This window comes from Plecotus auritus, assembly GCF_963455305.1.
Source record: "Plecotus auritus genome assembly, chromosome: 3".
Taxonomy (NCBI): domain Eukaryota; kingdom Metazoa; phylum Chordata; class Mammalia; order Chiroptera; family Vespertilionidae; genus Plecotus; species Plecotus auritus.
In genome coordinates, this window is record NC_137772.1 from 169,517,804 (window position 1) to 169,545,097 (window position 27,294).

Consider the following 27,294-nt stretch of genomic DNA (forward strand, 5'->3'; position numbering starts at 1 on the left):
CGACACAAGGAGCCCTGGCTGGAGGAGGCAGCACAGACAAGGTCAGAACGGTGGACACTGGCAAGAGGAGGGCAGCTTCTTTCCTGGCCTCTCCAACACCATGGACAGCTCCTGTTAACAGAGGCACCTCTCCACCTTTGGGGCGGGCATCCTGTGCCCCCTTCCTGTTGAATAGGGATTTCATCCACCATTCTCCAAGGAACAGTGAAGTTACACCCTAGTTCCAGTGTTGGGTGAGTCTAGCCTTGACCTGTCACTGCTCCTCTTTTGGGTATTGTGGTACCCACCTGGGGCTGGCTTCCTTTTCCCTTGCCTTACCTCCAACCTGTCATATTTCCACTTCCCTCAAATCCAAATTAAAAAAAGATGCCTTCTTCCGGCCCTGCTTATGCTTCTCACCCTTCCCTGTCAAGTTACTTAACCACTTGTGTTCAAAGTGACAATTGCATTCTTTTCCTGGAGCTTGGGGAAAGCAGAGTGAAGGAAGAAGGCAGCTGTATCCCCTTCTTGCTCAAACTTTCATTCCTGCTTTCTTCCCCTCCCCCATGCAGGTTCAGCTATGCAGGAGAGGCGGAGAATATGGCTCCTTTATTCCTGTGGGGAGTGGCATTGACCATTGTACAGATAATTCTGTTCTGTACCAGGCCACCCCACCTAGTCAGTCCCACAGGGAAAACTGAGCAGGGCTGGGCTTCTTCCTTAGGGGACACTTACTGTGTGCCTACTGCTGGGACCGAGGCAGTGGGCCCAGGCTCCCTGTTTCTCCCACTCTGCTTCTCCTTGTTCATTTCCTACTAAAAAGCTGGATGTGTCCCCCAAGGACAAAGTCTAGGCCAGGTTATAGGAATTCATGTGAAAACTGGAAATAGGAAAATAAGGACAGAAGTGTAGGCACATCCACAGGTCCTGAAAGCTACTAGTTTGTTGGGGAAACAAAGCTCACTTGGATTTTCTTTGGGGTATTCCAGTTTTTTATGGAGGAACTCCCAACTCCGTCCTCAAACTCTTCACCTTGTCTGGTCCCCATTTAAAAAATGAATCTCACTGTAGCAATGAGAGGGGAGCAGAGACCTTTGGAAGAGCCTTTGAAATGGGTGTGGGTGGGTTGGGTGACTGAAGTAGGGGCTGTGGGAGGTAGGGAGTTGAGGAGAACTGGGACAGTGATCAGGGAGTTTAGACCCTGGCCAGGGCCTCCGTGCAGGGAGGAGAGAGCTCTTGGTGCCTGGCTGTGGGCAAAGCTTTGCTTATCTTGTCCTCCCAACCCCTCTCTTACAAGCACAGATGTGCTTCCCTAGGTGCTACCTATGATGCCTTCCTTACCCTGGTGGTCAGAGGCAGGTGGTCCTGTCCCATCCCTGCCCTGTCCCTACCAACCCTGACCCAGGGGGCAAAGGATCCCCCACCTCCTCCCACAGTTAACGTGGGCTAGTCTAGAGGCTTCTCCCAGGTCAAGGACTCTCTCTAGGGCTGGAACTGGGGGAAGAAGGCTCTCCTCGTCCTTTCTGCCTTCTTCCTCTCAGTTACGGGTCTCTAAAGCTGAGCAGACATCAACAAAGCATCCCTCTTACCCCCAGGATCAGCTCCTCAACATGACTCTCCTGGAAGGTTCCATAGGGGTGGAGGATCTCGTGCTCCTGGAACCCCTGGAGGAAGAGTCTATGCTCAAGAACCTCCAGCTGCGCTATGAGAACAAAACGATTTATGTGAGTACATGTGGATGCCCCTGACGGTGGTGGCCAGAGAGTCCACATGCTCCCATACCTCCCCCACTCCTTTCCTTCACCTTCTTCCCCGGCTACAGACCTACATTGGGAACGTCTTGGTTTCCGTGAATCCGTACCAACAGCTGCCCATCTATGGCCCAGAGTTCATTGCCAAATACCAGGAATGTACCTTCTATGAGCTGAAGCCCCATATGTGAGTAGAGAGACCAAGGGAAGGTGACAATGATCCTGATGAGGAGACATCCTAATTTCTTCTCTCTTTCCTCCTAGAGGAGACCTCTAGCTGCCCTTCTGCCCCTGGCCCTCTGGAGCCCCCTTCCTAGCCTGCCACTTCCTTAGAATTAGAGGGTGGATGACTTGGAGGCTGGGGATTGAGAAAATGTGGTGTCTTGGATTGACCCCACATTAGCCATTACCTACTTCCTCCTCCCAAGCTATGCACTGGCAAACATGGCATACCAGTCACTGAAGTTCCGGGACCGAGACCAGTGCATCCTCATCACGGGGGAGAGTGGAGCCGGGAAGACAGGTGAGGCGCCTGCTGGGAAAGCTGTGGGATCACCTCTGGAACTAACCCTTTGTCTCTCCCAGCCAGGTCTGGCCCTGCCCCCTGCCCCTCCCCCATCCCCCAAATTCCCTCTTGGTTTTCCTGACTGTGAAGGCTCTGAGGTGCTGGGACGAGAGAAGTTACAGAGGGTGGTGTGGAGATCCATGTGAGGGTTTTTCTTGCACAGAGGCTAGTAAGCTGGTGATGTCTTATGTGGCTGCCGTCTGCGGAAAAGGGGAACAGGTGAACTCTGTGAAGGAGCAACTGCTTCAGTCTAACCCAGTGCTGGAGGGTGAGAATGCCAGGCTCTGCCCTCTGTACCCCTCACCCGGCCAACCCCAGAGTCACTCAGCCCTAGTCACCTTCCCATTGTTCCAAAACCACTGTCCTCATTCAGCCTGAAAAATCTGAGATTGGCACAATGACTGGAAGACCTTCCTCCTTTCCTTCTCGAGAGTCCCTCTTCTCCCCTCAGCCACCTCACTGCCCCTCTCCTCATCTCTGCAGCTTTTGGCAATGCCAAGACCATCCGCAACAACAACTCCTCTCGATTTGTGAGTGAACATCTCAGTCTGGGAGGAGAGGGTGTGGAGGCTTGAGAGGGAAGAATGTACCACAGACCCTTCCTGGACAGGGTGGTGACAAGAGAAGGAAGCAAAGTCTGTCTCCCTCTCTCTCTCTGGCCCCTGAAGGGAAAATACATGGATATTGAGTTTGACTTCAAGGGATCCCCCCTCGGTGGCGTCATCACAAACTGTACGTGTCTCCCCATTCTGCTTACCTCCTCTCTCTCTTCCACCTGCCCCACGGTGTCCCTTTCTGCTAATCTGCTACTGTGGGTAGAAGGAATATTAGACTACCCGACTTCCTAACCACTAGGGATGTCAGGGATGAGGGCAGAATTAGAGGGAAGCTGAGGTATCTCCCAGATCTGCAAAACATTCTTTTCTAATTTTCTGCCAGATCTGCTTGAGAAATCCCGAGTGGTGAAGCAGCTCAAAGGAGAAAGGAACTTCCACATCTTCTATCAGCTACTGGCTGGAGCAGATGCACAGCTGCTGAGTATGTGCCTGCCCTGAACATCCCCAGCCGTCATCAGTCCCCTCTGGGTCCCCGCAGCCTCTTCCTGAGCCCCTCAGATTCCTCCTTCCACATTCCTCATCTGATCTCACCCACCATTTTTTGGGAACAAATCCTGTGACCTCTGTGGGGTTTTATTGCTAGGAATAAGCTCTGTTGCCTCTTCACTGCTTGTATTCCTCTGTCCTGCCTGAGTTCCTCTTTTCCCTGAGTAGGCTTCAAAAATGGAACTCTCATTTCCATCTATCATCCTTTCCTATCTTCAACTCAAGGGATGTTACTGGTAGTTCAGCAGGAAATTCAGCAGGATGTTGAACCTTCACTGAGATTCCGTTGAAGTTGTCCTTGGTCTACATCTGTTTCACCCAAGACCTGTCCTTGATTTCCTCTTCTTAGACAGTTCCACCTAGGTTTCATTCATTCATTCAGCAGACATCTCTTGAGCACCTACTATGATCGAACACTGTGCTATCCTCTAGAGGTACAGAGTTGAGTAAGACATTGATCCTGTCCCTGAAGAACTTAGTCTCCCAGGGATGGCAGATGTGTGAACAGATACACTGCAATACGGTATGGTCAGTGCCAGTAGGCCTTGCAGATGTGCATAGGAGCAGAAGGAATAGGGCAAGCTGCCTTTTCCCGAGGAAGAGCCCGTCCCAGCTTGAATGTTGTACTGGCATCACTACAGGGTCCAGTGAGACCAAAGGCCCTGTCAGTCCGCCCTCTAGCTGAGAGCACTGTGGGTATCTGCTCCCTTTGGTTTCAGATTATTCTGTGCTGGACTTGTACCTATTTTCTTTTTTCCTCTGGCAGATCTATGGTTCAGGTGCCCCCACAGGTCTGATCTCCCTCCTGGCTTAATAGTCTTGGTTGTGTTCCATTTGTCTGAATCATAGGCACCAGTGTCTTGTTCTGGTTCTGTCACTCATTGGTTTAAATTGAGTCCCTCCCCAGTGTCATCATCTCAGGCAGGCCCTCCCCAGTGTCGTCATCCCAGGGCCTTTCTGACTCATTCTGTGTTCAGACGTTCCTCTTTAGTACACTTTGGTTTCAAAATTGTGTCTTGGGAGAAGCTTCCATTAAATTTCAGTTTGAGAGATACTCACTGAATCTCAGATCATTTGAATAACAGATCATTGATATCCCTAAAGTTCCATGATTAACCCACTCCTTCCTATCTCCGGTAGCTTTGATCATTCCCTTGATTCATTTATTAAAAAGAACAAAGTTCCTGCATGCCAAAAGTTCCAGGTATACAGATTATGAAGGTGAAAAACACAGTCCCAACACACAAGATGTTTATTTGTGAGGAGAAAACATAACTTAGCCCACGTGATAGGGGCTGGGATAGAGACTCACCACAGAGGAACACAAGAGAGCCATTTGACTCAGCCCCACCACACCAGAGAACCCTTCCAGAAGAGGGATCAGGGTTGGGAACACTCTGTCAGTGCTTATGAACAAATAACAAATGCACCAGCAAGGCTGAGTGGGAGGTATGTGCTTACCCTTCCTTCCTTACCTTCATCCTCAGAGTCACTGAGTCTAGAGCAGTGTAGAGGATTGGTTTGTTTGTCTTTATTGTTCAGAACTCTGAGGATGGGGAGAAGAATAAAATGAAGCTTTTCTTTCATAAAAGTTAGGAGAAAACCCCAATAATTACAAATACCTAAACCCTGAATACCACTTAAAAATTTAGTGTAGTATAGGAATTAATGATCCCAAAATAAAGGAGGCAAGGGAAGAAACTAAAAAAAAAAAAAGTCTTCTTTGAGTAAATGAATGAACCCACCTAGGGCTAGGGCAGTGAGGGTCCAGGCTGGAGAGCCTGTGTACTAACCCTTTCCCCAAACACTGGCCCTCCCAGCGGCCCTGAAGCTCGAGCGGGATACAAGTGGCTATGCCTATCTGAACCGAGAAGTGTCCAGAGTGGATGGCATGGATGACGCCTCCAATTTTAAGTCTGTGCAGGTGGGTGCCCAGGTTAGGGGAGGCTTGGGCTCTTAGGCCATCCCCTGAGCCCAGGCTCTGGCTTTGAGGAGGGAGGCATTGGACTGGCACCACAGTTTAACTTCTGATTTCTGCTTGCTCCCTAAGAATGCAATGACTGTGATTGGGTTCTCCAAGGAGGAGATTCGATGGGTGCTAGAGGTGACAGCCCTGGTGCTGAAGCTGGGGAATGTGGAGCTGTCAGACGAATTCCAGGCCAATGGGATATCAGCAAGTGGCATCTCTGATGGGAGAGGTCTGCACCCCCTGCTGAAGACCCACCCAGCTTCCCGAATCTCCTGCTCTTCTTCCACCATCTCTAGTATAACTAACCTCACTCTGATTTAGTCCCACTCAGCCTGCTCCTGAGTCCTTCCCCAAACATACGCATTAAGAACTCCCAGTAAGGCACATTGGAATGAGGTTTTGAAGTTTGGTAGACATAGGTTCTGAGACCTTTCCGAGTCTCACCTATTTCAGGAGATTTTCATATTAAAGTAGATAATGCATGAAAAGTTCCCAGATCTCCCCTTTCTCCTCCTCCCCAGACCTTCTTCAAGGCCATGTTCTGAACTGGATGCAAGGGCTGCTCCAGCAGGGCCCAGGGACACCAGTCTCCCAGCAACTTCACTTATCTGCTTCCTCCCTCCCCTGGGAGAAAGCCCTCTCTCAGGCCATGTTGTATTTCCTCATCACCCCAGGTGTTCTGGAGATTGGGGAAATGATGGGTTTGGATTCAAAGGAACTAGAGAGAGCTTTGTGCTCAAGGACCATGGCGACTGCTAAAGAAAAGGTGGTCACTGCACTGAATGTTGTTCAGGTAAGGAGCCCTATGGGAGGGGCTGATTCTGAGTCTGTTCTGTGGCTGCCACACTAACCAGCCTGGCCTTGCCCTGTAGGCTCAGTATGCCCGGGATGCTCTGGCTAAGAACATCTATAGCCGTCTCTTCAACTGGATAGTGAATCGAATCAATGAGAGCATCAAGGTGAGAGATCGCCCTCTTCCCTCAACACTACTGCCCTCACTTCTCCTACCCTGGTCACCAGCCCTATACCATAGATTCTGAGATGACAGAGTAAGGACAATGAGGAATAGCGCACAGTGTCTTCCAATAGTGTGTGATTGTGGAAACATCACTGGTTTTTTTACTATCTGGATACACCCTTACCAGCGTGTGGCCTTTCAATTTCACAAAGATTCTGAACCTCAGTTTCCTAATTTGGAAAATAGGACATTAATGCCTACCTGCTTCACAGGTTTAGTGAGGATGAGATAAAATTGTGTACATGGTTATTATAACCAACAGTTTTACTCCTAGGTATATATCCAAGCAGATTGAAAATCGATATATATGAATGTTCATAGAGGCATTATTCTTAATAACCAAAAAGTGGAAACAACCCAAATGACCATCAACTGATAAGTGAATAAATAAATACAATGTGGTGTATTTATACAATGGGATATTATTTGGCCATGAAAAGGAATGACATACTGGTACATAATCAACATGGATGAACTTTGAAAACATGTTGAGTGGCCGAAACCGGTTTGGCTCAGTGGATAGAGCGTCAGCCTGCGGACTAAAGGGTCCCGGGTTCGATTCCGGTCAAGGGCATGTACCTTGGTTGCGGGCACATCCCCAGTGGGAGGTGTGCAGGAGGCAGCTGATCGATGTTTCTCTCTCATCGATGTTTCTAACTCTCTATCCCTCTCCCTTCCTCTCTGTGAAATATCAATAAAATATATTTAAAGAAAAAAAAAAAGAAAAAAAAAAAAAAAGAAAACATGTTGAGTGAAAGAAGCCAGATATAAAAGGCCACATTTTGAATTACTCCATTTATATGAAATGCCCAGAATAGGCAAATCCACAGACATGGGATGTAAATCAGTGGTTATCAGGGACTGGGGGTGGGAGGGAGGACTGGGGAGTGACTGCTAATGGTTATGTGTACAAGATTTCTTTTGGGAGGATGATGAATGCTCTGGAATTAGGTAGTGGTGATGGTTGCACACTTTCTGAATATACATTAAAAGCCCACCAACTTGTATACCTTTAAAGGATACATTTTTCTGGTATGTGAATTAAATAAAAATAGAACTATTATTTAAAGATTATGTACATGAAAGTGCCATCAATTTATTTTTATTTTTTACTAGAGGCCCGGTGCACGAAATTCGTGCACAGAGGAGGGGGGGTGTCCCTCAGCCCAGCCTGCACCCTCTCCAATCTGGGATCCCTCTCACAATCCAGGACTGCTGGCTACCAACTGCTTGCCTGCCTGCCTTCCTGATTGCCCCTAACCGCTTCTGCCTGCCAGCCTGATCACCCCCTAACCACTCCCCTGCCAGCCTGATTCATGCCTAACTGCTCCCCTGCTAGCCTGTTTACCCCTAACTGCCCTCCCCTGCAGGCCTGGTCACCCCTAACTGCCCTCCCCTGCAGGCCTGGGTCCCTCCCAACTGCCCTCCCCTGCAGGCCTGGGTCCCTCCCAACTGCCTTTCCCTGCAGGCCTGGTTGCCCACAACTTCCCTCCTCTGCCGGCTTGGTCACCCCTAACTGCCCTCCCCTGCAGACTTGATCGCCCCTAACTGCCCTCCCTTGCTGGCCATCTTGTGATGGCCATCTTGTGTCCACATGGGGGCAGGATCTTTGACCACATGGGGGCAGCCATCTTGTGTGTTGGAGTGATGGTCAATCTGCATATTACTCTTTTATTAGATAGGATAGAGGCCTGGTGCACGGGTGGGGGCCAGCTGGTTTGCCCTGAAGGGTGTTCCGGATCAGGGTGGGGGTTCCCTTGGGGTGTGAGGTGGCCTGGGCGAGGGGTCTGTGGTGGTGTGCAGGCCAGCCACGCCCCCTGGCGACACAAGTGGAGGCCCTGGTATCTGGGGTTTATTTATCTTCTACAATTGAAACTTTGTAGCCTGGAGCAGAGCCAAGCCTTCTGCTTGCTCCATGGCGGCAGCCATTTTTTGGAGGATTTATGTATCTTCTATAATTGAAACTTTGTAGCCTTAAGCGGAGGCCTGGGCCAGCCAGGGTGTGCGGAAAGCTTGGCTTCCTCCATCACCGGGGGCAACCCTAGCCTCCTGCTCCTTCCAGCTCCGAGGCTGCCGCCATTTCTGTTTGGTTTTATGTATCTTCTATCATTGAAACTTTGCAGCCTTGAGTGGAGGCCTAGGCTGGCAAGGGCAGGCGGAAAGCTTGGCTTCCTCCATCGCCAGGGAAACCCAAGCCTCCCTCCTGCTCTCTGTGGCTGTAGCCATCTTGGTTGGGTTTATTTGCATATTTGCTCCTGATTGGCAGGTGGGCGTGACTGGTGGGTGTGGCTTGTGGGTGTAGCAGAGTGATGGTTAATTTGCATATTACTCTTTTATTATATAGTATTTTATTTTTTAATTTTAATTTTTTTATTTAATAAATCTTTATTGTTCAGATTATTACAATTGTTCCTATTTCCCCCCCCCATAGCTCCCCTCCACCCAGTTCCCACCTCACCCTCTGCCCTTACCCCCCCACACTATCCTCATCCATAGGTGTACGATTTTTGTCCAGTCTCTCTCTCTTTTTTAAAAAATATTTTTTATTTATTTTTTTTAGAGAGGAAGGGAGAGGGAGAGTTAGAAACATCTATGAGAGAGAAACATTGATCAGCTGCCTCCTGCACACCCCCTACTGGGGATGTGCCCGCAACCAAGGTACATGCCCTTGACTGGAATTGAACCTGGGACCCTTCAGTCCACAGGCCGACGCTCTATCTACTGAGCCAAACCAGTTAGGGCTGTCCAGTCTCTTCCCGCACCCCCACACCCCTTTCTCCCTGAGAATTGTCAGTCCACTCCCTTTCTATGCCCCTGATTCTATTATATTCACCAGTTTATTCTGTTCATCAGATTTTTTATTCACTTGATTTTTAGATTCACTTGTTGATAGATATGTATTTGTTGTTCATAATTTTTATCTTTACCTTTTTCTTCTTCTTCCTTTTCTTAAAGAATACCTTTCAGCATTTCATATAATACTGGTTTGGTGGTGATGAACTCCTTTAGCTTTTTCTTATCTGTGAAGCTCTTTATCTGACCTTCAATTCTGAATGATAGCTTTGCTGGGTAGAGTAATCTTGGTTGTAGTTTCTTGCTATTCATCACTTTGAATATTTCTTGCCACTCCCATCTGGCCTGCATAGTTTCTGTTGAGAAATCAGCTGACAATTGTATGGGTGTTCCCTTGTAGGTAACTAACTGTTTTTCTCTTGCTGCTTTTAATATTCTCTCTTTGCCTTTGCTCTTGGCATTTTAATTATGATGTGTCTTGGTGTGGTCCTCTTTGGATTCCTTTTGTTTGGGGTTCTGTGTGCTTCCTGGACTTGTAAGTCTATTTCTTTCACCAGGTGGGGGAAGTTTTCTGTCATTATTTCTTCAAATAGGTTTTCAGTATCTTGCTCTCTCTCTTCTTCTGGCACCCCCATAATTCGGATGTTGGTACGCTTGAAGTTGTCCCAGCCACTCCTTACACTATCTTCATATTTTTGGATTCTTTTTTCTTTTTGCTTTTCCGGTTGGGTGTTTTTTGCTTCTTTGTATTTCAAATCTTTGACTTGATTCTTGTGATCCTCTGGTCTGCTGTTGTGTCTTTGTATATTATTTTTTATTTCAGTCAGTGTATGCTTAATTTTTAGTTGGTCCTTTTTCATATACTCAAGGGTCTCACTAAATTTATCAGCCTTTTCTAGAAAATTCTTGAAAAACCTTATAACCGTGGTTTTGAACTCTATATTCAGTTGTTTGCTTTCCTCCATTTCTTTCATTTGTGACCTGTTTCTTTGTCTCCACATTTTGGCTGCTTCCCTGAGTTGATAGAATGGCTTTGTGTGCTAGGTGTCCTATTGGGCCCAGTGGCTCAGCCTCCCCAGTTACCTGAGGTGGACACTCTTGGTGCACCCCTTTGTGGGCTGTGTGCACAGTCTTGTTGTAGTTAAGCCTTGATTGTTGTTGGTATCACTGGGAGGAATTGACCTCCAAGCCACTTGGCTGTGAGGATCAGCTGTGTCTACGCTGGGAGAACTTCTGTGCTGGAGACACCTTTATGAGACAAGACTTGCAAAAGCCTCTGTGCTCAACTTGGATGGGGCGGAGTCTCAGGGCGGAACAGACAGCAATGGCTTCCTATCAGCCCTGCCCTAAGAGGCCCCCCGGGTCTCAGTGTCCCACGGTAATCGCTGCAAGCACCTCTGAGAGAGCTGCCCCCGAGTTTTGCCCGCTGCCAGAGAGTCCAGTTTCTCCCCGAATGAGTCTGGGTCCCCAGAGTCTCGCCTGGAACTGGAGTTCAGAGCAATCGGGAGCTTTTGTCTCCCTCCTGACTGAGAAAGCCAGCCGCATACTCAGTTGCCAGCCCTCTCCTCACACGTGCCTCAGTACCTCTGCCTTCCGCAGTTCCTTTGAGTCTCAGTGTGCTTTTCTCTTTCCTGATAGTCCAGTTTCTCCCTGAATGAGTCTGGGTCCCCAGAGTCTCGCCCAGAACTGGAGTTCAGAGCAGTCGGGAGCTTTTGTCTCCCTCCCGATTGAGAAAGCCAGCCGCGTACTCAGTTGCCAGCCCTCTCCGTGTGCTTGCCTCCATACCTCTGCCTTCTGCAACTCCTCTGAGTCTCAGTGTGCTTTTCTCTTTCCTTCTAGTTGTAGAATTTCCACTCAGCCAGCCTTCCTGTGGTTCTGGATGATGTCCGTTTTATCTTTTAGTTGTAGTTTTGAAATTGTTGTGCGAGGCAGCAGTTTAGGTGTTTATCTATGCTGCCATCTTGGTTTCTCCCAAGTGCCATCGATTTAGAAGCTATTACTGCAGGGTAGTGGGGTAAAATGGGATTTGACTCTAGGTTTGGTAAATGCTTAGCTCTTTTGAAATTTGATTTTTTAAATCAGTAAAATGGGAATAATCACTCCTTTTAGGTTTATGATATAATTAATGAAATAAGAATATAGATTTTTTAATAAAATGCTCAACAAATTAAGAGATAGTTATTTCCTGAGGGGATTTCGATATCTTTCTACCTCACACCATGGGAGCACTGTCCTGGAATCTCTTTGCATCTTCCTTTGCCTCCTTTCCACCCTCTTTGCTTGTCCTCCAGCATACTGAAGAGAAAGGAGAATAAAATCACAATTCCTGTCCAGCTTGGTCAAGCTCACCCGAGTTCTGTTTGCCCCTTGCTCCAATCACCTCCATCATCACATCCACTGTAGAAGGGCCCATCCTCAGACTTATCTTTTCCTCCTCTTCAGGTGGGCATTGGGGAGAAGAAGAAGGTAATGGGGGTCCTGGATATCTATGGCTTTGAAATATTAGAGGTAAGACAACTTTGCCCAACTGCAGTACCCTAGGGTTAGAGGCGGATGGGCTCAAAGGGGATGTGAGAGAGGGGAGGTAGGGCTAACAGGAAGGAAGTATCTTGGGCTGAGCTGGTCTCTCTAATCTGTGTACCTTCCCTTAGGACAATAGCTTTGAGCAATTTGTGATCAACTACTGCAATGAGAAGCTACAGCAGGTGTTCATAGAGCTAACACTGAAAGAGGAGCAAGAGGAATATAAGAGAGAGGTAAACTAAGCCTTCTCCCCACCTCCTCTCTCTTAAATGACTTCTAGGCACGTGCCAGGTCTTTCTTTCTCCTTGATCACAGTTTCTTCTCAATTGTTCCCTCGTGGGAACACGGAGGACAAAAAGTTTTCCCTGCACAGCTGAACATTCCAGCATTACCGAGAAGCCCAAATTTTCTGCTCTCCATCCCCCCCTGTTCCCCACACTCTAGGCCAGGCCAGGAAGGGGGTGGCTTGATAGAAGGGTGTGTGTGTGAGGGGGAGTCATGACAAGAGTGAAGTGACAGCTGTGCTTGGCCTATGGCACACTGTGAGCCACATTTAGAAGGGACTTTTCTCCTGGGCTTGGCACCCAACCACATCCCTTTCTGTGCTCTTCTCTAGCTCCTCAGAATCCTTTGTCTCCTCTAGGCTCTGATGTTGCCTTCCCCTCTTGTAGCACGCTGACCCCAGACTTTCTCCCAGAAGTGCCCGTGGCTCCGGATTTCCACACTCCTGCCCCTATTCAGCGGTTCTCTAGGTCTAGGTGTCAGACAGCTCTCTGATTGAGTTCATTCCCTCGAAGTGTGAATGCTGAGTCTCAATCATCAAGATGCTCCCTGTGAGCTCTCAGGAATCTCTTGTGACAGAACTTCAGGCACTGTGATAACAATGTACAGAGAAGCTTTTAAAAGTATTTGGATGTTTTTATTTAAAAAATTTTTAAATTTTTATTTATTGAGTTTTAGAGAAAGGGAGAGGGAGAGAGAGAAAGGCTAAAGGAAGGGGGACAGGGGAGAGAGGTCAATTTGTTGTTCCACTTATTTATGCATTTGTTGGTTGTTTCTTGTATGTTCCCTTACCGGGGATTGAACCTGCAACCTGGAGGTATCGGGATGAGGCTCTAACCAACTGAACTATCAGGCCAGGGCTTATATTAAATTTTCAAATGATCAAATAGATAATATATTCCTGTGCTTCAAAATTCAAAAAGCTTACAAGATGTATAAAGAAAGGCCTCTCTCCCACCTTGTCCCCAGCCTCCTCAATTTCTTTCCCATCTATAGGCAGTGAATACACCCTCTTCTACACCTTGATTTCATAATTTAACAAGAGATCTTTCTGTATCAGTCTATTAAAGATGCTATAATAAATATCATAATTCATTTAATCAGTCAGGGAAGACATTTTTGGAATGAAGTGGGAGGGCAACTTAATTCCACTCTGCATTCCCTGAAGACCTGTGAGAGAGGAGGGAGAGAGAAGCTTGTTCCCCAGTCACACCTGGGAATGGCCTGAACTGCTACATCTGGCCCTGGGGTGGTATTAGGAGGTATCCTGTCTGCAGGCCTGATGTGCAGCAAATCCCTAAAGCACAGAAAGCTTTGTTGCTTGATGATAAACTCACGTACGTGCTTTGGTTCTGTAGTTGGTTGTCAGAGTGGTGTGGCCCTTTGCTCTTCCATATACTAAAGGATCCCCAACCCCAGAGCTGGGTAATCTCTACCCAATCTTTACCTAGCAGCTTGTACTTCCCTCTCTACCCTACAGCACCTACAGGGCTCTCTACATTGATTTCCCCTCACTGCTGCTCTGGGTCTTCCCGTGTATCCCTCTACCCACACCACAAATTCTCCACGAACCTTGGAGGAATGGGGACACAGATAGAAACCATACCAAGGACCCCTCTGAACTGTGGGGCTTTCTGATGGTCCTTTGTGGGATAGGTGAAAGGGAGCCTGGGTCTGGTGGGGTCTTTGGAGATTTGTCTTAGACCTGCTCCCTGTAATTTTTCCACCTCCCCTTGCTAGGGCATACCATGGAAAAAGGTGGACTACTTTGATAATGGCATTATCTGTAACCTTATTGAGCATGTGAGTTATCCTTCTCTTATCTTTGGGACCTTCCCCTGGACATCCATCCCCCTCCCTTCACCCCTCACCCCTCACCCCACTTGGCAAGGGTGGTAAAAAGGGCAAAGGGTGAGTGGGCAGAGGATCTGGACATCCTAGAGGACCAGGTCTAGGTTGGGCTGATATTGTTCCCCTGGCCAGAATCAGCGAGGTATCCTGGCCATGCTGGACGAGGAGTGCCTGCGGCCTGGGGTGGTCAGTGATTCCACTTTCCTAGCAAAGCTGAACCAGCTCTTCTCCAAGCATGGTTACTACGAGAGCAAAGTCACCCAGAACGCCCAGCGCCAGTATGACCACACCATGGGTCTCAGCTGCTTCCGCATCTGCCACTATGCGGGCAAGGTGATATGGCAGGGCTGGAGGGTCAAGGCTAGGGCCTGCGCACAGGCTGAAGGCAATGGGGAAGGAATTGGGAGGATCTGCAACTGGGAGGGCCAAGTGCTGGGACAAGGTCATGGGCTCTCCAGACCAATAGATGTTCTTCTACAGGTGACATATAATGTGAACAGCTTCATTGACAAGAATAATGACCTACTCTTCCGGGACTTGTCCCAGGCCATGTGGAAGGCCAAGCACCCACTCCTTCGGTCCTTGTTCCCCGAAGGTGATCCTAAGCAGGCATCTCTCAAACGCCCCCCAACTGCTGGGGCCCAGTTTAAGAGTTCTGTGGCCATACTCATGAAGAACCTATATTCCAAGAACCCCAACTATATCAGGTGACATACTGGGCACATAGGGAAACATGCTACATACATCCGCATGCTGTAGAACATGTCAGGGGGGAGGTGTCTTTGGAATAAGAGTATCAGAGGCCCTTTTCTCAGGGAAAACAGAGCCTGGTGAGCTGTGAGAGTCCTGTAGCAGGGAGAGCATGAGATTTGGATGGGGACCATACTAATGAGTGAAACTGGAAAGGCCAGTGTGACCACTTCCTCTGAAATATTTCACCTAGGGGTAATGTGTGCAGAATTGGGGTGTAGAGACCAGGATGGGTCACACTGGCAAAGGTGAAGCTCCTGAAGCCTGGACTTTGCTCTCCCTCCCACCAGGTGTATAAAGCCCAATGAGCATCAACAGCGAGGTCAGTTCTCCTGGGAGCTGGTGGCAACCCAGGCTCGGTACCTGGGACTGCTAGAGAATGTGCGTGTGCGCCGGGCGGGCTATGCCTTCCGCCAGGGATACAGGCCCTTCCTGGAAAGGTACCGATTGCTGAGCCGGAGCACTTGGCCTCACTGGAATGGGGGAGACCGGTAAGACTCGGTGAGGAGTGGAGAAGGCAGTGCAGGGAACATTGTGGGAGAAGAGACAATGAAGTCTTCTTGTTCAAGCCCTGAACTCTTCTCCCAGAGTGGAGGGGATTGGGGGAGAGGTGGAGAGGCCCTCCCCTGGGTTGCCCCCTGGCAGCTTTCCCCATTTGCTTTCGTAGGGAGGGGGTGGAGAAGATCCTGGGGGAGCTGAGCACCTGCACCTCAGAGGAGATGACCTTTGGGAAGACAAAAATCTTCATTAAAAGCCCCAAGACTGTGAGTTGGAGAGTGCACCTGTATTGGGTGGGGGCGGAAGAGTTGGAAACCTCATCTGCATGAGAGGCTGGGTGGGGAAGGGAGCATCTATAACCTGGAACGGATAGTGGATGAGGTCTCCTCTCTGCGGGACTGTTCCCTGGGTTCCCACCCTGACTGAGAGCCCTGGAATCACGCGTGCTTGCAGGGCCCCTCTGAGTGCCTCCACTTGAAGCAGGACTCCTTGTGGGTCTGGGTAATGTGTCTGAGTTTCCAAATCCTAGCATAGTAGTGGCTACAGAGTTAGTGTTTAGTAGAAGCTTGTTAACATGAATTAGTAAATTAATGAATGAACTCAGAGGACAAAGGAATGCTCAAATAAAGCACTGGCTGGGAAGCCTCTGGTACTGTGGAGTGCAGGAAGAGAGAGCGCTGTTCCCCTAGGCCAGCTTCTCAGTTCCCCTTTCACCGCTCCACAGCTTTTCTACCTGGAGGATCAGAGACGCCTTAGAATCCAGCAGCTGGCCACACTCATACAGAAGATCTACCGAGGCTGGCGCTGCCGCACCCACTACCAGCAGATGCGCAAGAGTCAGATCCTCATTTCCTCTTGGTTTCGGGGCACCATGGTACCAGTAACCCCCAAAGTCCCATCCCCTCACTCTACTAGGAGAGTGGAAAATGGGGGAGGTGGTTCAGGAGGTAGGCCTTTTCTAACAGGCCCATTGTTTCCTACAGCAAAAGAAGCGCTATGGAAAGATAAAGGCGTCAGTATTATTGATCCAGGCTTTTGTGAGAGGGTGGAAGGTAATGGAAAAGGGGAGAGGGGTTCCCTCTCCACATGTGGTTCCTTTTGAATTGTCCTACTTGAACCTCGGACATACCTCTGTGCAATGGCGTGTCTGTGTCTGGGTATTTCTGAGGCTGCTCCATGTGTGTCTGGGAGTGTGGCTGCATGCTGAGAAAATTCGTACATATGTGTGGCTCTGCCTTCTGCTTTGAGTGTCCTCGTTGCCTCATTATCTGACTACTTTCTTCAGCTGTAGTCTCAGCTCTCTATTTTGCTCTGTTCTCTGTGTGGTTGAAAAGAGTAGAACCTCTTCTAGGTCTATGCTCTGTCTTCTAGGTCTAACTATCTTTATTCTGGCTCCTTTCTTGTATGTCCCTGCCAGGCCCGCAAGGATTACCGAAAATACTTCCGGTCAGGGGCTGCTCTCACCTTGTCAAGTTTCATCTACAAAAGCCTAGTAAGTGGTGGGTGCTGAGGATGGGAGTGGGGGTTTGAGGATGGAGGGACAGGTTTGAAAGAGAAAGATGTGAGGTTTGAGAAGAAGTGACTCAAAGCTTTCCCCACAAGAGCTTCCTTAGCCTGCCTGTCTCAGGGCCCAGGGGCAGAATCAGAGCACATTTGGGAGTGGACAGGGTAGGCAATCTTGTGGTAGGAAGGGGTCCCAGCACACCCATGAAGAGATGGCTGGATGGTTGACAGCAGGTGAGGAGCTGAGCCTCGTTGAAGACAGAATGAGGACACATAGGGTTAACGAATCTAGTTTAGAGTTGGGGTGAAGGTGACGAAATTATATTTTCCTTCTATCTCTTCTGAAACTATAGCAGTTGAGTCTGAAATTAAGCCTCAGGAAGGATCTTAATTGTGGAGGACTCAGGTCAGAGTGGACAGGAAGAAGCCAGGACCAGGCCTGGACATTCAGACTATGGGCAGTTTCCAGTGAGAGGAAAACAGGGACAGAGAAGGGGGTAGAAAGCAGTGCTGCTGCTGAGACATGTCAGAGGGAAAACAGACAGGGAGGGAGCAGCACTTCCTGGGAAACCTTGGGGAAGGCCAGAGGGTAGGAGGAAGAGCAGAGGTCTGAGGCAGAGGGCTGCGGTAAATTGGAACTGCCCTCCACTGATTTGATTTTTGGAGGAATAGGGACTCCATTACCTCCCTGAACGTTCGTCCTGTCCTCCTCCCCCTCCTCAGGGAAGCTTCATTTTCCTAGGCTGCCTCAGCCCGTCTCTCCTCAGCTGGCTCCACCGTGTCTGCCTCTCAGGGTTCCTGCTCTCTTACTGCATAACTGCATTCCTGAGACCTGTCATCTGGTTTTGCTCTTATCTCATGACTTGCCCCTCTTCCATCTTTTCTTTTTTTTTTTCTTCTTTTTTCTCATTCTTTTATTTTTTACTTATTTCTTTTTTCTTCTTCCACCTCTTCTTTCACGTGTATATTATCAGGCACCTGCTAAATATCACCTCAGGAGCTGCTGGGTTTAGATGAGAACTTCACTAACTCAGATCCCTAAGAAGAATGCATGCGGAGCCACTAGGCATGGACTCCCCCAGTGTTTCTGACTAGTCTATATTTTGCAATTGCCTTGCCTATAACTAATACTAGCATAATACCTACTATTACTTGAACACTTAACTATGCACTAAGTTCTTTACATGCATTAACTTTAATGTGATCAACAACCCTGAGAAGTAGGCCATTTATAGGTTAAAAACTAAGGCCCAGAGAGGCTAAATAACTTGTTAGGAGTCCCACAGTTGGTAAATGGTACAGCTGGGATACAAACTATTTGACTCCAGAGTTTTAATCACTGCCTGCCCCCTTCTCCCAATAGAGGCCTGGGCGACCAGGCATACATGGCCCTGGGTAGACCTGGGGATGGAGGGCTACATAGGGAAAGGTAGAACTTTCTAGATCTAGAAAAAAAAGAAAACCCTCAGAGGCTCCACATCAATTGGAACATGGGGGATTGTTTAGGAATGTTTACTGAGGTGAATCAAACCAGACCCAGGACCAGAGACTCCAGGGTAATGAGACCAAGCTCAGTAGGTCTTTGTAGTGGAAGATACAAAAAGCTTGGATAGCTCCTAGAGCAATATGCTGTGTGCTGTGCATTTTTCTATTTTAATTTTTTTATTTTTTAAAATATATTTTATTGATATTTTACAGAGAGGAAGGGAGAGGGATAGAGAGTCAGAAACATCGATGAGAAAGAAACATCGATCAGCTGCCTCCTGCACACCTCCCACTGGGGATGTGCCCGCAACCAAGGCACATGCCCCTGACCGGAATCGAACCCGGGACCCCTCAGTCCGCAGGCCGACACTCTATCCACTGAGCCAAACCGGTTTCGGCTCTATTTTAATTTTTTAAACCTAATGTCTTAGTAAAAAGTTTTCATAAAAATGCCAAAAAGTTGGCCCTGGCCTGCGTGGCTCAGTGGTTAGAATGTCGGCCTGTGGACTGAAGGGTTGCAGGTTCAATTCTGGTCAAGGACATGTGCCTGGATTGCTGGTTTGTCTCCCAGCCCCAGTTGGGTGTATGCAGGAGGCAACCAATTGATGTGTCTCTCACATCGATGTTTCTCTCTCTCTCTCTCTTCCCCTCTCCCCATCTCTCTAAAAAATCGATGGGAAAAAAATATCCTCGGGTGAGGAATAATAACAACAACAACAACAAAATTCCAAAAATTTGAAGTGCTCAAGATCAAGTCATTTTCTATACCTTCAATAATTCTATCCCATAAATGAAAAGGGTGTTGAGTGCTCCCTGAAATATAAAGACTCATGAGTTCTGGGTCTAGATTGGGGGAGATTAAAAACAGTCAGATATCATGGGTGAAACTTGACTGGATCCGAAACAGAAAAAATAAAAACAAAGCTGAAAAGGACATTTTAAAAAATATATATTTTTATTTATTTCAGGGAGGAAGGGAGAGAGGGAGAGAGAGAGAGAGAAACATCAATGATGAGAGAGAATCATTGATCAGCTGCCTCCTGGGGATCAAGCCTGCAACTTGGGCATGTGCCCTGACTGGGAATCGAACCAGGATCTCCTGGTTCATAGGTCGACACTCAACCACTGAGCCAAGCCAACCAGGCTGAAAAGGACATTTTTAGTATATAAAAGACATTAGGAGAAATTTGAGTGCATTGCTGTTGGATGAGTAAGTCTAATCAATGTTAATTTTCTTAGGTATAGTGATGAAATTGTGATTGTGTAAGTAAATGTCCCAGTTCTAGGGAGATGCATGCTTAAGTTTTAGGGGAAAATGTTGTTATCTATAACCTACTTTAGGATAATGTGACATGAAGATTTGTATATATGTATATGTATATGCATCTGTATGTATGCGGGGGCATATGTTAGAGAGAGAATTCAGATAGGGCAAGATGTTAACATTATCAATTGGTTAATTTAGGTGAGGGGTATACAGTATACAGATGTTCATTGTAATGTTTTTTTTTTAACTTTTATGCATGTTTAAAATTTTTCAAAATAAGAAAATATATTAAATTTTTAAAAAATTTTAAGTCAGGCCCTAGCTGGTTTGGCTCAGTGGATAGAGCGTCAGCCTGCCCACTGAAGGGTCCCGGTTTTGATTCTGTAAGAGGCACAGCCCTGTTTGCTGCAGGCTCGATCCCCAGTAGGGGTCCTGCAGGAGGCAGCCGGTCGATGGTTCTCTCTCATCATTGATGTTTCTATCTCTCTCTCTGCCGAGAACCAATTCCAGCATGTAATAATTACAAGAGTTCCGTCAAAAGGTTGGTGGGACTTGGGGGGCTCAACAAGGGTGAGCCACATATGTAATTTACCTGTTGGAAACGGCTAAAAAGGCACTTACCCCAAACCTGAATAGGATTGTTAGCTGCCAGACAGCTCAGGGCATTTTATTGCCTCCTGTTGGCCAAACACCTGAACAGCTGCAGGCTATTCCTCAAACTGACAATGATTCTGTAAACCCTTTGAGACCTTACCCTTTGAAGTGTATATTTCCACCTTGCCTTAGGATAAATCGTGTTGAATAAAAGCACGGGTCCTTGGTCAAGGGAGAGTCTTCAGTTCCCTTTAGCTGAAGCTCCTCTGACCCCCAATGCCTCTCAAAAATATCTTTTGTCGTCTTTGGACTCCTTTCTAATCATCTACGCACAGCCCCTTTCTCCAGAATGCTGAACCCTTTGTAAGGCTTGGAAAAGAACCCCGGCATTATGGTGCCGAAACAGGAGACACCAACATTTCTCCCTCTCCCTTCCTCTCTGAAATCAATCCTATATAATAAAGAGCTAACATGCAAATGGTCATCACGCCCTCGCTCCCTCGCACTGGAACTGCTCAGACACTCAACACTGGGGAGAGAGGACTGGGGACCAGCCAGGCTGCAGCCTGGGAAAGGGACAAGCCGCCCCCCACCCCGCAGTCCTGGGCGCCTGCGGCTGTAGCCTGGGCAAAGCCGCCCACCCACGGTCCCCTGTGGCTGCGGCCGGCCAGAGGGAGGGAAGCTCGGGTCCCAGGTGCCTGCGACCGGCCGGAGGAGGGAATCCTGGGTCCTGGGTGTGGGGCAAGGCAGAAGTGGTTAGGGGCGATCAGGCAGGCAGAGGTGGTTAGGGGCGATCAGGCAGGCAGGCAGGCGAGTGGTTAGGAGCCAGTGGTCCCGGGTTGTGAGAGGCAGTCGGACATCCCCCGAGGGGTCCCGGATTGGAGAGGGTGCAGACCAGGCTGAGGGGCCCCTCCTCCTCGTGCACAAATTTCGTGCACCGGGCCTCTAGTAAAAATATATTTAAAAAGCCCTAGCCAGATTGGCTCAGTGGATAGAGTGTCGGCCTGGGGATTGAAGGGTCCCAGGTTCGATTCCTGTCAAGGGCACATGCTCAGGTTGTTGGCTTGATCCCCAGTGGGGAGCGTGCAGGAGGCAGCCAGTCGATGATTCTCTCTCATCATTGATGTTTCTATCTCTCTCCCTTAAATCAATAAAAATATATTTAAAAAAATATTAAGTCAGGTTATGTCACTCTTCCCCTTTAAGCCCTCTAGTGGTGTTCTATTTCACTCCAAATGAAGGCCTCTGTCCTCACCACAGTCAACAAGGCCCCTGCAGGATCTGTCCTTGACTAACTATCTCTCTGATCTTCTCTCCTTTTATTGAATTTAATTCAGTCACTCTGGCTTTCTTTCTGTTTCTGGAATACACTACCACTCATTCCTGTCTCGGGCCCGCTTTTTTTGCATCACAGTATATGTAATGAACTGGCATTACATTATATGTGTTTATTTGCTGTGAGAGGCCTCCTTCCCCACCCCCAGTAGAATGTAACCTCAGGGAGTATAAAGACTTTTCTGTGTTCACTGCTGTGTCTCCATACCTAGAACAGTGCCAGGAACAGAGCAGACACTCAGTAAATGTTGAATGGGGAAAAAAACTCAAGACCTGGAAACTAACTCCCGAGGACTCACTGTCTAGAGAGATTTCCATGCATGTAACATTAGTACAAAAACAGAAGTACAGACAGAGTACTAGGAGGCTCCAAAGAAAGGAGGGCTCCCCTGGGCCAGGGGATCGGGAGGTTGGAACGGCATCTGAAAGGATGGGTAGAATCTGGGCTGGCAGTGTTGAGCTGAGAGCAGCATGAGCTAAGGCACAGAGTGGCAATGCGTGGGCTGGGCAAAGGGCGCGGCGAGGAGTCCTGTCTGGTTGGTGTGCCAGGGTCATGCAGGGGATCCTGTGACGAGGTGGGCTCTAAGTAAAATACTTTGAATACCAGGTTGGGGTGTTGCCTGTCCGGGGCCTGTCTTCTCATCATTGCACTCTCAATTCCCCTGCTTCCAATTCAGGCACAGAAATTCCTATTGGGGCTGAAGAACAATTTGCCATCTACCAGTATCTTGGACAAAAAGTGGCCAGCAGCCCCTTATAAGTGCTTCACCACAGCCAATCAGGAGCTGCAGCGGCTCTACCACCAGTGGAAGGTGAGTGAGGCCCAGGCACCTCTCTTCTCATTTGTCTTTTTTATTTTCTCCCTCTGATTTTTCTCTTCTTTTCACTCTTCTACTCCTTTTCTCTTTAAAAAAAATTGTGGCCCAGCCAGTGTAGTTCAGTGGTTGAGCTTCGATCTATGCACCAGGAGGTTATAGTTTGATTCCCAGTCAGGGCACATGCCCGGACTGTGGGCTTGATCCCCAGTAAGGGGTGTGCAGGAGGCAGCCAATCCATGATTCTCTCTCATCATTGATGTTTCTATCTCCCTTTCCTTTCCTCTCTGAAATCAATAAAAATATCTTTTTTAAAAATCGTGGTCGCCCTGGCCGGTGTGGCTCAGTTTGTTGAGCATCATCCCGTGCACTGAAAGGTCACTGGTTTGATTCCGGTCGGGACACATACTCAGGTTGCAGGCTCCATCCCCAGTCAAGGTGCATGTGGGAGGCAGCAGATCGATGTTTCTCTCTCACATCGATGTTTCTCTCTCTCCCCCGCCACCCTTCCTCTCTAAAATCAATAAAAACATATATTTTTTAAATGTGGTAAAATATGCATAACAAAATTTACCATGTTAATCATGTTGAAGTATACAGTTCGGTGGTATTTGAGCACATTCACATTGTTGTGCAGTCATCACCACATCCATCTCCTTACTATTTTCATCATCCCAAACTGAAACTCTGTACTGAGTTAGCAATAACTCCCATTTCCCCCTCCCCGAGCCTACTCTAGGAATTTGACTAGAGTCATACATTGCTTAATGGGAATGCATTCTGAGAACTGCATCGTTAGGCGATTTTGTTGTGTGAACATCATAGAGTGCACTCACGCAAACCTCAGTGGTGTAGCCTACTACATACCTAGGCTATATGGTACAGCCTATTGCTCCAAGCTACAGTTCATACAGCATGTTACTGCACAAAACAACATGAGATTAAATCAAGCACACGAGAAAATGATGCAATCAAGAGATGCAATGAACACGAGATATGAGGCTGCTGCTGTCGTAATGTGGCATACTGTTTATAGCAAACTTTTAAAAAATATATATTTTTATTTATTTCAGAGAGAAGGGGAGAGAGAGAGAGAGATAGAAACATCAATGATGAGAGAGAATCATGGATTGGCTGCCTCCTGCACACCCTCTACTGGGGATCACGCCCGCAACCCAGGAATTTGCCCTTGACTGGAATCGAACCCGGGACCCTTCAGTCGGCAGGCCAATGCTCTTATCCACTGAGCCAAACCAGCGAGGGCTAGCAAACTTTTTTAATATAAGTAGAGTGCTCTCTAAAATAGCAATTAAAAGTATAATATAGTAAATACATAAACCAGTAACATAATCGTCGTTTATTACCATTATCAAGTATTATGTACATAGTTGTATGTGCTATACTTTTATACAACTGACAGTGCTGTAGGTTTGTTCACACTAGCATCACCACAAACACATGAGTAATGCATGTGTTATGATGTTCCCATGGCTACATTGTCACAAGGTGATAGGAATTTTTCAGCTCCATTATAATCTTACTAGAGGCCCGGTGTATGAAAATTTGTGCACTCAGGAGGGGGGTGTCCCTCAGCCCGGCCTGTGGCCTCTGGCAGTCTAGGATCCCTTGAGGGATGCCCACCTGCCAGCTTAGGCCCACTCCCCGGGGGATCAGGCCTAAGCTGGCAGTCAGACTCCCTCTGGAAGCCCGGGAGCACTCAGGGGAGGTCTGACTGCGGCTTAGGCCCGCTACCTGTAAGCCGCAGTCGGACATCCTTAGCACTGCTTTGGAGGCGGGAGAGGCTCCCACCACCGCCACTGTGCTCGCAGCCATTAGCCCAGCTTGTGGCTGAGCGGAGCTCCCCCTGTGGGAGCACACTGATCACCAGGGCACAGCTCCTGTGTTGAGCATCTGCCCCCTGGTGGTCAGTGTGCGTCATAGCGACCGGTCATTCCACTGTTAGGGTCAATTTGCATATTACCCTTTTATTATATAGGATAGGACCACCATGGCACATGCAGTTTGTCATTGACTGAAATGTCACTATGTGGCACCCAACTGTATTTTAGGTACCTCCTAAAAGTGGAATCATACAATATTTGTCCTTTTGTGTCTGGCTTATTTCACTTAGCACAGTGTTCTATTCAGGACATGCTTATTGAGCGCCTTGTCTGGGACTGGGCCTGTGCTGGGCATACAGCCCTCAGTGGGTTTATATTCTACTAGAGGCCCGTTGCAGGAAGATTCCTGCAAGAACAGGGCTTCCGGTGGGCTTCCCTCCCACCCCCCGCACTTTCCCTCCCGCCACCGCCCCGTGCTTTCCCTTCCCTCCTGTCGCCACTGCCCCCCCTGCCCCATGCTTTCCCTCCCGCAGCTGCTGCCCGCCCCACGCTTTCTCTCCCGCCGCCACCATTGCCCTGCGCTTTCCCTCCCGTCGCCAGGGCTGCCTCACTTTCCATTTTCCCTCCCTCTTCCTTCTATGCTGTCTTCAGTCTTCACTCCACTCTGCATATGCAAATTAACCACCATCTTTGCTGGGTTAATTTGCATACTCACTCTGATTGGCTGGTGGGTGTAGTGGAGTGATGGTTAATTTGCATGTTTCTCTTTTATTAGTGTAGATTATTTCCACCCCTCCCCAGCATCCCTCAGTCCCCATTGTCCTCCCCATGCATCTCCAGCCTCTTCCCTCTCTGAAGTGTCTAGTGCCTGTTCTTTTCCCTCTGTCCTCTTCTCCAGTGTCTGTCCCTCTCCTTCCACATCTCAATGTCCCTCCCTCCCTTCCCAGCCCTGCACCCTTCCTTCATGATCATAGCTTCTGCTCCAACCCACTCACAGTGCAAGAAGTTCCGGGACCAGCTGTCCCCAAAGCAGGTAGAGGTCCTGAGGGAGAAGCTCTGCGCCAGTGAGCTGTTCAAGGGCAAGAAGGCTGCATACCCGCCGAGGTGAGAGCCTCAGACCCTGCAGTCAGTTTCATCAAGCGCAGGTGGACAGAGCAGTGGGTCTCAAATTCCAGGGTGCACCTGAATCACCAGGCAAGCTTGATAACACCCAGATTGCCGCCCCCCACCCACTCAGAGTTTCTGATTCTGCAGGTCTGGGTGGGGGCCTAAGAATTTGCCTTTCTAACAGTTGCCAGGGGATACGGCTGTTGGTCCTGGACCATGCTCTGAGGATCCCTGAGATAGTGGATATGGTGGTGGATGGGGGAAGGGGCACTGGAGGACTAAGATGGGAATGCAGTGCGGGGAGGTGCAGGGCCCTGAGGTCCATGCCAAGGGCTTTGCCTCCACTGCATGCTTCTTGTGTGTCCTCAGTGTTCCCATTCCCTTCCACGGTGACTATATTGGGTTGCGAGGGAACCCCAAGCTGCAGAAGCTGACAAGCAGGGAGGAAGGGCCCGTTCTGATGGCAGAGACTGTGAGGAAGGTCAATCGTGGCAACGGCAAGGTGAAGGCCGCATCCTGAATGCCTCCCCACAGCTGGAAGGGTGGGGGCTGACCCCATCTTTCCTCACCCTTTCCTGTTCTGTCCCTAGACTTCCTCTCGAATTCTACTCCTGACCAAGGGGCATGTGATTCTCACAGACACCAAGAAGTCCCAGGCCAAAACTGTCATTGGGCTGGAAAGTGTGGCCGGGGTGTCAGTCACCAGCTTCAAGGATGGGCTTTTTGGCTTGCATCTGAGTGAGGTATCAGCTGGGTGGGGGCAGGTCTCATCCTGGAGAAGGGAGTGGGCATCACAGGGCTGGGGTGGGCTGAAGGTGATGGGGCCCCAACCTCTTCCTCTGGGCCTTGGATATCTCCTGAGGAGAAAAAGTGAACCCCTTCCCTGCTATTTTTTCCTTCCTAAGATATCATCTGTGGGTTCCAAGGGGGACTTCCTGCTGGTCAGCGAGCATGTGGTTGAACTGCTGACCAAAATGTACCGAGCCGTGCTGGACACCACGCAGAGGCAGCTTCCAGTCACCGTGGCTGAGCAGTAAGGCCCTGAGCTTGGCTGAGGGGCAGATTGGCAGATGATGAAGCTGTTGGTCATTGTGACCAGGAAATTCATAGGGTCAGAAAGCGAAGCAACTGTGTCAGGGCAGGTCTTGGAGGAGCTTCTTAGTTACCCCACCCAAGTCTCCGGAGTCTTAAGTTTTCTGACCTGGGCTGGGGGGAGGGGGGAGTATTTGCCTCAAGAAGGGAAGAGGGAACCATCATAAAAATATGGGCATAGGGGATGAGGGCACTAGCTTTGCCTTTTGTCTCTTCCCCCTTCAGGTTCTCAGTGAGCTTCAAGGAGAGCAATGTGACTGTCAAGGTCATCCAGGGGCCGAGGGATAATGGGAATGGCAAGCTCAGCTGCAAGAAGAAGGGGAGTCATGGCCTGGAAGTGACTGTATAGTGAGGAGGTGGGACCGCATGTAGAGATGGCAGGTTCTCCCTCTTGGACCAACACCAGCCCCACCCACCCACCTTTGTGGGAGGATCTCATCTCTAACTCTCTGATCAGGGGTAGTGCTTGGAGCCTGAAGAACCCTTGAAAAGGACCTTTCTTCTCCCAGACCATCCCAGTCCTTTCTCCAAACTTCATCCCACCCTCAGCCTCTCTGCCCACTAATAAAACAAGTGACTTTCCAAAGGTGTGGTCAGCGTGGGTGAGTTGCTGTTCCCATCTTCTCACTGGCGTGTACTGAAACCTCCCCTCCTCTGCCCTCTCCCCCTCCCCTTCCTCAAGCTCCTTGGAGCAGCTAATGCAGATAATAAGAATGGAAAAGAAGGGAATTGTCTCTGGGCCCTTGACCGGCTGAGCTCTGGGTGTCTGGGTGGGGAGGCTAGAGAGCCTGGGGGGGATGGGCCTGAGGTCCCAGGTGGCCAGTGGCCAATTCATTAAGAATGTCCCTGGTGGGAAGACGTGAGGATCCCTGTCTTGGCAAAAACTGGGATCCTTTGGAGATTCAGGCCCAAGGATGGAGGGCTCATGTGAGCTGGGGAATGCAGGGCCCCTGTACCCAGGAGCTCCAGACCCCTCCATCCCCAAGCTCAGCACTGGCTCATCACACCTGCCCCACCCTGGCATCCCCTTCCTTTCCAAGCACCAGAAATGCCAGGCTGCTGCCAACAGTTGTCTTGCTAATCAGTGTCCGCAGCTGGGGCCTCAGCTGGTGGCATTTGACAGGGAGGCTCCCCCACCCCGATTCCCCCGTCCTTCTGACTGACCCCTTTCCT

The 27,294-nt window shown here is 48.9% G+C and overlaps 1 protein-coding gene across 2 annotated transcripts; it reads left to right on the forward strand.

The window, feature by feature from the left end:
• Positions 1–26,704, forward strand: MYO1A (myosin IA). Of its 2 annotated transcripts, XM_080662780.1 has the most exons (28): positions 1–233; positions 1,575–1,703; positions 1,802–1,917; positions 2,159–2,253; positions 2,459–2,563; positions 2,779–2,825; positions 2,964–3,027; positions 3,235–3,333; positions 5,219–5,322; positions 5,449–5,596; positions 6,042–6,160; positions 6,240–6,326; positions 11,621–11,686; positions 11,830–11,934; positions 13,724–13,786; positions 13,967–14,167; positions 14,315–14,541; positions 14,875–15,075; positions 15,252–15,348; positions 15,807–15,956; positions 16,066–16,134; positions 16,500–16,574; positions 21,944–22,078; positions 24,920–25,026; positions 25,399–25,531; positions 25,620–25,772; positions 25,935–26,062; positions 26,347–26,704. In XM_080662780.1, exons 2-28 carry the CDS (start codon positions 1,590–1,592, stop codon positions 26,468–26,470), a joined length of 3,132 nt encoding a protein of 1,043 aa, XP_080518906.1. In that variant the 5' UTR covers positions 1–233; positions 1,575–1,589; the 3' UTR covers positions 26,471–26,704. The 2 variants fall into 2 exon arrangements, with proteins under 2 accessions (XP_080518906.1, XP_080518905.1); XM_080662779.1 differs by lacking the exons at positions 1–233; positions 1,575–1,703; positions 1,802–1,917 and having other exon boundaries at positions 2,165–2,253.
• The last annotated feature ends 590 nt before the right edge of the window (positions 26,705–27,294 follow it).

Coding starts and splice junctions, on each gene's coding strand:
- MYO1A (XM_080662780.1), top strand. CDS start 1,590: ATGACTCTCCTGGAAGGTTCCATAGGGGTGGAGGATCTCGTGCTCCTG. Junction 13,787..13,966: donor TCTGTAACCTTATTGAGCAT/GTGAGTTATCCT, acceptor TCCCCTGGCCAG/AATCAGCGAGGTATCCTGGC. Junction 15,957..16,065: donor CTTGGTTTCGGGGCACCATG/GTACCAGTAACC, acceptor TGTTTCCTACAG/CAAAAGAAGCGCTATGGAAA.